Source organism: Danio rerio, chromosome 20, assembly GCF_049306965.1.
Source record: "Danio rerio strain Tuebingen ecotype United States chromosome 20, GRCz12tu, whole genome shotgun sequence".
Taxonomy (NCBI): domain Eukaryota; kingdom Metazoa; phylum Chordata; class Actinopteri; order Cypriniformes; family Danionidae; genus Danio; species Danio rerio.
In genome coordinates this window covers 3,909,639-3,920,000 of record NC_133195.1, presented here as the reverse complement: position 1 = coordinate 3,920,000, position 10,362 = coordinate 3,909,639, and the positions used below count along the sequence as shown (strand labels likewise).

The 10,362-nt window shown below is 38.6% G+C and overlaps 1 protein-coding gene across 1 annotated transcript in view; it reads right to left on the bottom strand.

Moving 5' to 3' along the window:
* The window catches only part of LOC101885478 (exostosin-1), a 443,183-nt gene that overhangs the window by 61,457 nt on the left and 371,364 nt on the right, over positions 1–10,362 (bottom strand). Inside the window, exons 4-5 of the mRNA XM_017352664.4 lie at positions 4,112–4,219; positions 687–806 (exon numbers count right to left, since the gene is read on the bottom strand). Coding sequence (XP_017208153.1) covers positions 687–806; positions 4,112–4,219 — 228 coding nt within the window. The remainder of the gene's footprint in view (positions 1–686; positions 807–4,111; positions 4,220–10,362) is intronic.

Here is a 10,362-nt window from a genome sequence, read left to right as displayed (position 1 = left end):
CCACATGTCTTTGGACTGTGGGGGAAATCGGAGCACCCGGAGGAAACCCACGCGAATGCAGGGAGAACATGCCGAGGCTCGAATCAGCGACCTTCTTGCTGTGAGGCAACAGCACTACCTACTGTGCACCATGCAGCCTTTTCTGCTTTAAAAATGACAGCTGAATAGTCTAATGTTCAATCCACTTAAAATTGTAAAATTAAACATTAAGTTAACTTAGCTGATTTGCATTGGGAGGAATACACTGTAAAAATACTGGGTTCCACACAATTTATTTATATTGTTCCAACACAAATCAATTAAGTTTTACAAACTAACTTAATAGTTTTATAAACATAAACCTATTTTAAATAAGTAATTTGAAAAAGCAGCAAAAGTCATTTTCAGCACCCTTTTTTGTATAATAATCAACCTCAAATTATCAATTATAGATGAAAGCCATATTTCTTAACATCATACAGTAAAATTCCTGTTCAGCATTGATTCTGTCCACATTTTCCACATAATTCACAGAGCCTCTAGACATTAGAGTGAGTAAATGATGATAGAATTGTTATTTTTGTCCTTTAAGTGAAAAACACTGTTTAAGTGCCATCTACCAGCTGGCAGTCCCTCGTTCACACATTTCCCCCAGTCTGACTCATTTGGACGCCTCACATCTCATTCTGCTGGAACTGAGGACTAACCTCTAACGTGGTTAAGACTATCTTGGTGACGGAAGAGAAGTAGGCGTCCCACAGGAACTGTGTCTGCTGCCGCAGTGCCAGGATCCTGTCAGAGCCCACAGACCTGGTGATAGATGGAACCTGAAAGAGAGGCAGAGCGAGATCTGCTTTCAGATGTACTGTACTGTGCGTTTGCATAGTCAAGCATGCTTTAGTGGCTCTGAATTGTGACAAACCCTGGAGTGAGTTTTCCACACTCTTTTGATTGGATTTGGATTTTTTTTGGAACACACGTGAAATACATATAGAACAACAAAAAAAAAATTGAAAAAATTGAAAAAAAAATCATGTGATTACTTTATATTCCCACGTATAGTAGTTGGCTATAGTAGTTTTATCATTGATTAAATATGTGCATGTAATTACATTTGTAATTACACTGTTACCATCCCTTACTCTTTATTAACCCACACTTAATCCAACTCTACTCGACTCTTTGTGGTAGACCTAGATACATCTAGACACTTCTGTAACAACTCTGTTTGACTCTTTGTGGTAGATCTATATTCATTACCATACATCTGTAGCAGCCTTGCTCAACTCTTTGGGGTCAAGATATATCTAGATACTTTGGTACCAGCTCGACTTTGTGGTAGAACTAGATACATCTAGACCCATCTGTACCAGCTCTGTTCGACTCTTTGTATTAGATCTAGATACATCTAGATCAGGAGTGCCTGATCCTGTTTCTGTAGATCTAACTTCCTTCATCTACATCTAGATACATCTGTATCATCTCTGCTCAACTCTTTGTGGTAGACCTAGATACATCTAGACACTTCTGTAACAACTCTGTTCGACTCTTTGTGGTAGATCTATATACATCAACATACATCTGTAGCAGCCCTGCTCAACTCTTTGGGGTCAAGATACATCTAGATACTACGGTACCAACTTGACTTTGTGGTAGAACTATATCCATCTAGATCCATCTGTACCAGCTCTGTTCGACTCTTTGTATTAGACATGGATACATCTAGATCAGGAGTGCCTGATCCTGTTCCTGTAGATCTACCTTCCTTCATCTACATCTAGATACATCTGTACCAGCTCTGCTTGACTTTGTGGTAGATCTAGTTACATCTGTACCAACTCTATTCAACTTTTTGTGGTAGATCTAGATCCATCTAGATGCATCTGTACCAGCTCTGCTTAACTCTTTGTGGTAGACCTAGATCCATCTAGATCCATCTGTACCAGCTCTGCTCGACTCTTTGTGGTAGATCTATATGCATCAACACACATCTGTACAAGCCCTGCTCAACTGGGGTAGAAGATACATCTAGATATTTCGGTACCAGCTCATCTTTGTGGTGGAACTTGATGCATCAAGATCCATCTGTACCAGCTCTGTTTGACTCTTTGTGTTAGATCTAGATACATCTAGATGAGGAGTGCCTGATCCTGTTCCTGTAGATCTACCTTCCTTCATCTACATCTTAATTCATCTGTACCAGCTCTGCCTGACTCTTTGTGGTAACTCTAGATACACCTAGACACATCTAGATACATCTGTACCAGCTCTGACCGACTCTTTGTGGTAACTCTAGATACACCTAGACACATCTAGATTCATCTGTACCAGCTCTGCCTGCCTCTGTGGTAACTCTAGATACACCTAAACACATCTAGATACATCTGTACCAGCTCTGCCTGACTCTTTGTGGTAACTCTAGATACACACTTAGGCACATCTAGATTCATCTGTACCAGCTCTGCTCGACTCTTTGTGGTAACTCTAGATACATCTAGACACATCTAGATTCATCTGTACCAGCTCTACCTGACACTTTGTGGTAACTCTAGATACATCTAGACACATCTAGATACATCTGTACCAGCTCTGCCCGACTCTTTGTGGTAACTAGATACATCTAGATACATCTAGATTCATCTGTACCAGCTCTGCCTGACTCTTTGTGGTAACTCTAGATACACCTAGACACATCTAGATACATCTGTACCAGCTCTGCCCGACTCTTTGTGGTAACTCTAGATACACCTAGACACATCTAGATTCATCTGTACCAGCTCTGCTCGACTCTTTGTGGTAACTCTAGATACACCTAGACACATCTAGATTCATCTGTACCAGCTCTGCCCGACTCTTTGTGGTAACTAGATACATCTAGATACATCTAGATTCATCTGTACCAGCTCTGCCTGACTCTTTGTGGTAACTCTAGATACACCTAGACACATCTAGATACATCTGTACCAGCTCTGACCGACTCTTTGTGGTAACTCTAGATACACCTAGACACATCTAGATTCATCTGTACCAGCTCTGCCTGACTCTGTGGTAACTCTAGATACACCTAAACACATCTAGATACATCTGTACCAGCTCTGCCCGACTCTTTGTGGTAACTCTAGATACACCTAGACACATCTAGATTCATCTGTACCAGCTCTGCTCGACTCTTTGTGGTAACTCTAGATACACCTAGACACATCTAGATTCATCTGTACCAGCTCTGTCTGACTCTTTGTGGTAACTCTAGATACACCTAGACACATCTAGATTCATCTGTACCAGCTCTGCCCGACTCTTTGTGGTAGAGCTAGATACATCTACTCATATTTAAATTCGAGTCAGATATGAGTTAAATTTGAAGTAAATCAACAATATGCACTGGAAAGACCAAACAGGCAGTGAACCTTCATCCACCAGCGGACACCTCCATTGGGCCAACTAGGTGGACTTTACATTTTACTGAAGGTCTGTTATGTACATTTGAAAAACAGTGATGGGTAAAATTGACCCCATGGCGGTTCTATAGTATTAGGAATATATCTCCAATGAGCCTGTGTTGCAAATGTAAATTTTTTGGTGAACTATTCCTCCAATTCGGTAATAAAACAGTACAGTAGTTGGCGAATTGCGTGCATGTGTGCAAATCTAAAAATGTCATTCATTATTGCTTCCTTGTGCTAAAGGCAACAAATTAAAAGTCAGATATTAAGTCAGAAGAGACTTAATTAATTGTGCCATGCAAAATGTGAAGATTTAATAATTTCTTCTTTATTTCGGGGCAATAGGGAATTGGCTTGATTAATTATGAGCTCAGGGAAAGCGCTTTTTTAATAACACTTAAGAGTCTTAAAACATCCAGGGATTAATGACTTTATATTTGTCTCAAGAGAATTCCAGCAGCATTTAATTAAGCCTCCCAAAGCACCAGTGGTCACTTCAGAAAAATGGGGAACAAAGCAAAATTTTCAGTCTGCTCTTAAGAGGAATTATGAGGAAGGTAAACATCTAAAGTTGTATGGTATTGTGGCCTCATTATATGAACACAATATTATGAAGATGGCTATGGTCATGAATTTGCTGAAGGTCTTGAGGGGATTGTGCACTGGTGGTGCAATGAGTATGTGTGTACCTGCAGCAATAATCGCTCATCTCCAATGATGGCAGCTTTACTCCAGTCAATGACCTCTGAAAAGGGCAGCTCCCATCCATTACTCAGCAGCACAGGAATACAGGCCGCCTGCAAAACACACACACACGCACACACACACACATACACACAGCCATATCAAATCCTCAGTTCTCTACACAACCGCCACCAACAACTGTACAACACTTTCACAGTGTTCATTTCAATCGATAAACTGTTGTTAAAATGTACACTGACACCTTGAAACAATGTCATTTTCTCTGCGAACCTGTTTCTGTCACGTTTGCCAGTCGTGACTATATATTTGTACTTTTTGGGAATTTTTAAGAGTCTATTTGAAAGTTTTCTTTTTGTCTTTTTTTGACAAGACTTAGCAAACACCACCAGATTATTATGGTGTAAATACAGCACTACAGCAAACAAAAGAGAGAGATCGACTTAAGTGTATTTTATAATAATTTGATTAGCTGGATTTTTTTGCAAATCATTTATATATTATTGCTGTAAAAATTAGTGCGTTAACGCATGCGATTAATTTGAAATATTTAACGAGTAAAAAAAATAACGCAATTAATGCAGTTTTTTTATTTTATTTTCTGTTGTGGTCGACGTGTGTTTACATGCAAAAAATATGGATAAGACCAAGGAAGCACTTTTTGAAGGCAAGTTTCAGTATAAAACAATTATTGTCGCATCACCAGGCTCTCCAGAGTTTCATGCAATTTCGGGTGTTTCATTTTTAACTTTCGACTTTTGTGTTAAAGAAGTTTGATACCCTATGGCGAATAGAAAGAAAAAACCTCCGCATTTCATGACTCGGTGGTCCTTTAAGGTAGTCAGAAATCGCCGCTTACATGGTCGACTTTTAATAAGAGTATTATCTTAATCATATTAAAATCAGAGTATTGGTGTCCATGTTAATGTACTTAGAAAGTGCCAGATGATGTCGCGAGCTGTCTAAGACAGCGCATTCCTCTGCCTTTCAACATGCGCCCTCAAATGTGTCATTAAGTTTGATGTGTTTCCCCCTTGAACGCAAGTTTCTGCTTCGCGTTGTTGTGTCAGAATCCTTGTGAAACACAGCCATACTTTAGAACGCTTAGTTTAAGCAAATTTGATGAACGCGATCATGCGTGTTGAATCTGAAGGGAGTCGCTCCGGCTGTCCTGTCCTTCACGCGTTGAGTGTGTGTGTGTCTGTCTCTCTCTCTGTGTGTTTTAGTGTTTCCACTTTTCTATTTGTTCTCAACTCACAGCAACACAACTTTACAATGAGTACAATTGTTTGTATTCAATACTTTATTATTAATATAATTTTTCATATTTGTAATGTCTATTTTTGGCTTTTTTTGCAGTCCACTTAGAATCCAACATGGAAATCAATGTTTTCTTTATTGGCATTAATTGTTTTGAGATTCTAATGGCATTAACATGCCTGTGTTTTTATTTCTGTAATAAATATGGCTGTCAAGCCAGGTTCTTGATGGTTGATTGTGGGTTTGTTGTTTACATGATGAAATTTGTGTTACAAGTTAAACAAAAATTCTAATAATGAATTATATTTTGAATTTAAATAGTTTTTGTCTTGTGTTTACATTAATTTTACATTAGAATAGCCAAAATGACAAGTTTCAGTCTTTTAAATGTGATTAATGGCGATTAATTAAAAAATAAATGCAATTAACTAGTTAATTTTTTTAATTATATATATTATTTAATATATATATATATATTTGAAGTCAGAACAGTTAGCCCCCCGTTGAACTTTCTTTTTCTTTTTTTTTTAAATATTTCCCAAATGATGTTTAACAGAGCAACAAAGTTTTCACAGTATGTCTGACAATATTTTTTCTTCTGGAGAAAGTCTTTTTTTTATTTCGGCTAGAATAAAAGCATTATTTAATTTTTTTAAAGCCATATTAAGGTCAAACTTATAAGCCCCTATAAGCTTTATATATATATTATATATATATATATTACCCTAACCTGCAAGCTCCAACTTGCCTCAACACACCTGCCAGGGTGTTTCAAGTATGCCTTGTAAGACCTTGATTAGCTTGTTCAGGTGTGTTTGATTAGGATTGGAGCTAAAATCTGCAGGACACCGGCCCTCCAGGAACATGTTTGGTGACCCCTGCTGTATAGAAGTGTCTTCAAAAATATCTAGTCAAATATTGTTTACTGTCATCATGGCAAAGATAAAACAAATCAGTTATTAGAAATGAGTTATTAAAACTATTATGTTTAGAAATGTGTTGAAAAAAAAGTGTTTAACAGAAATTGGGGGAAAAATTAATAATTCGGGAGATGGGGGGGGTTTAATTTTGACTTCAACTCTATATATTCTCTGTCAGGGATCAGTTTCAGTTGTACACACTTCTGTACTGTACTTTTTTCTTATTTTGTCATCTGAGAATGTTGTTATGGTACTTCTTTTATTTGAAAGAAAGTTCTTTCCCTTCACAACTTTTAAAAGATAGAAAAAAGTGTCACATGAAGGACAAGGACGTCTGTGTTTATTGTACATTTTTTGGTAAAGGAAAATAATTTCTGATGCTCAACATTGAAAAGCTTGATCCAGAAAAACAGAAATGCACAAAAACACTTTCAAAAAAAGTCAATATGCAGCACAGAAGATGAGAAGCTGTATTTTTTTTTCTGATGATAAGCACTAGCATCAGCAATGCCATAATGACACCTCTGGAGCAATAACATGCCTTTAATCCAACTCAAAAATACTGTTTCTAAGTAACAGGAAAAGCAAAAGCATTATGATGATACACAGAAGCTGTTTGTTTTTTATTGCTATTGTGCTTTAATATGGCATACATTTGTAGTACACTGCTCTAATGCAGATAATAATAAGCTAATAGCATTGTTGAATAAACTTGTGAGTGGGGCTGTGAATAATTTTAAGTGCTCCCACTTTTTCTATGCTGGATACAAGATTAACAATAACATGATTAAACCTGAAGATGATTAAAAATAAGTACATGATGTACTGCCATATGGTAATTATCATTATCAAGAAATGAACGTGATAAACTCATTTTTTACAGCACTGGCATATTTACAGAGGTGGGTAGAGTATCCAAAATCTATACTCAAGTAAAAGTGCTTGCGGAAATGTTTACTCAAGGAAAAGTAAAAATAAGAATCTTTTAAAACTTTGTCAGTTCTCCGCCTCATTCTTCCCGGTGGCTCAAGGGCCGTAAACTTCATTACAGTTGCCGACGAAGTTTTTAAATATTTATTAATAACAGGGACGGCAGTTCCTCACGGAGAAACCAAAACAAACGGACGACAGCTCCTCACGGAGAGACTGCCTTCAAACTGAAAACAAAAGTAAGATAATATTTCCGGGCCTGGTCCTCTCTCGGTTTCCTCTGCCATCGTTCCTCCTCTTATAGTCCAGAGCTCCTTCTGTGGGATTTGAAGCCGGTGCGCACCACAGGTGTATCCACTTACGCGGCGGCCCCATTCTAATGGCTCTAGGCCCCGCCCCCTTAACTAATGGACAATTAGAAGAATGATCATGGTGCCTTAGTTAATTTTATCCCATAGCTCAGTGGTCCTCAACCAAACAAAAAGTCTAAACAATCTTTAATTTTGAAAAGTCTTTTTTTTTTAAGAAACAGACGTTTTAAGAACGTTTCTTTGTTAAAGGAAAAAGGCCCAGTAAACGACCCGTGAACTGCCAAGGAATAGATCCGCAACCCACTTGTCAACAAATCAGGTGAATCCACCATGGCTGTGGAAGAAGATCAACTGACGGAGATTGCGGCGTGATGCACCAATAAACACCAGGCCGCGAGCGCACCGAGAGTCACGTGACAAGAATTAACCGATCAGCTTCGGCTTGTATGGAATATTCACATTTCGATAAGACAAATTTTCTCAGACAAACACAGAACACACAAACACTGCAGTGCTTTGTACTTTTCTCCATAAATAAAACTTGTATCAGAGAGTGACAGTCGCATAGCAACCTAGCAAACACCCCCAACCCCTCGCAGTAAAATTGTCAAGCATTGACCGGTGCGTGGTGATAAAAAGGTTGAGGACCACTGCCCTAGCTGACCAAAACTGGACAATTTTGTAATCAAATTTTTTGTGCAGGTTTTTGTGCAAAACCTGTACAAAAAAGACAGAGTCGCACTGATTCGCTTTGAAGCAACCCTCACCATAATTGATAGAGCATGACATAATAACAATAATAATTGCAATAACATGCAAGTAGTAAATTGTAATAGCCTATATTAATTTTCCTCTTATGCCGAGTTCAGACTGCATGATATTCAAAGTCGTCGTGTCACAGATGTTTTCACACTGCATGACTATCTGGGCTAGCGTTTCGTCGCTGCTTTGTTTACACTGCAAGATGGATCGGCGACATGGACATTCACATTGCATGACTTTACTATAGGAAGAATCGCCGACAACTTCGTCCAAACTACGTCTCACAGCCAAAAACACGTCGTATATCTTTTTTTATTAACTACATAATGAGAAAGAAGCCTTTAATGGGGTGGAAAATGTACATGTTTGCTCACCTGGGTTAAAGGGAATTAGCCATTTCTCCTCAACGTTGATAATAAACTAATTTCTTTCTGTATGAAATGTCAAACAGACACGGTTGCTCCTGAGTTTTGTCAAACCTCCACTAGTTTTTCCTCCATTTCGTGGGTCCAAATAAACCGAAAAAGAGCGCTTTTACCTTCTCCCCCAGCCTCCCGCTGGCCTGCAGCGGGTATACACACACGCACACACAAGTGAATGCCGCTCTCTCATTGGCTGCAGGCGATCGCCAATGTTATTTTCAGTCAAAACTCAATTCACACGGCATGATTTGAATCGCCGACAGCTCCAGATATTCAGCATGCCAAATATCTCACAGGCATCGGCGACTCATCGGCGATTCTCTCAGATCGCGTCTTTGATAGTTCATACTGTGTGATTGTCACTCACGTGCATGAGCAGTGATTTGCCTGTGATTTCAGGCATTTGTCGGCGATTTCTCAAAACCTGTCGGCGAGCCAAAATCGGGGCTAAAATCACGCAGTCTGAACTAGGCATTATACACCTGTGTGAATACTGATATTTTTGTTATTGAATTTCAAAGGCCAAAGGCTTACGTTTTTTGGTTACAAATGGCCTACTGAAGATTCATTCATTTTCTTGTTGGCTTAGTCCCTTTATTAATCTGGGGTCGCCACAGCAGAATGAACCGCCAACTTATCCAGCAAGTTTTTACACAGCGGATGCCCTTCCAGCCGCAACCCATCTCTGGGAAACATCCACACATTTACACACACACTCATACACTACGGACAATTTAGCCTACCCAATTCACCTAGACCGCATGTCTTCTGACTGTGGGGGAAACCGGAGCACCCGGAGGAAACCCACGCAAACGCAGGGAGAACATGCAAACTCCACACAGAAACGCCAACTGAGCCGAGGATCGAACCAGCGACCTTCTTGCCGCCACTGTGTTGCCCCTACTGAAGATTTGCTTTATACTTTACATTAGGCTATCGTTCATTCATTCTTTTTATTTTCATCTTAGTCCCTTTATTAATCCAGGCTCGCCAAAGCGGAATGAACCGCCAACTTATCCAGCACATGTTTTACGTAGCGAATTCTCTTTCAGCTGCAACCCATCTTTAGGGAACATTAGGCTATTATTTGTGCATAAACATATCTAGATATAGTATTAAACACAGGATAGATATTAAAATAAAAGATATTCAATACAATATTAAATAGATATTAGATATTAATTAGATATTAAATAAAAGCATGTTTATTACTAAGAAAACTAAAACAAACTAATTAATATTTTAATTGAACACATAAGGTACACATACAGAACCGTCTATCTAGTATTGTGAAAAGGCAAAGCTGAAAATCTGTGGTTAAAGCGCCACCCAGTGGTTAAAAGCTGCTGGCGCACCAACTACCGCCGCTACATCGGTAAGAACGGCAGCAAAGGGAACAAACTGAAGTGGTGATGCACTGTACTGAACTAAACTGAAATTCAACATTGAAATTCAATTTAAATATACTGGAATGTCTGCGTTAAGCTGCTTTGACGCAATTTAAAACTCAATTTGACACAAATTGAAAAACTTAATTAATGACAGTCATGATTATAAAAGTGTCAAGTAAAGTGTTACTACTAACCGTACTGGTATCCTGCTAGTGTATTATTCAAATGCTTACTGCATGACT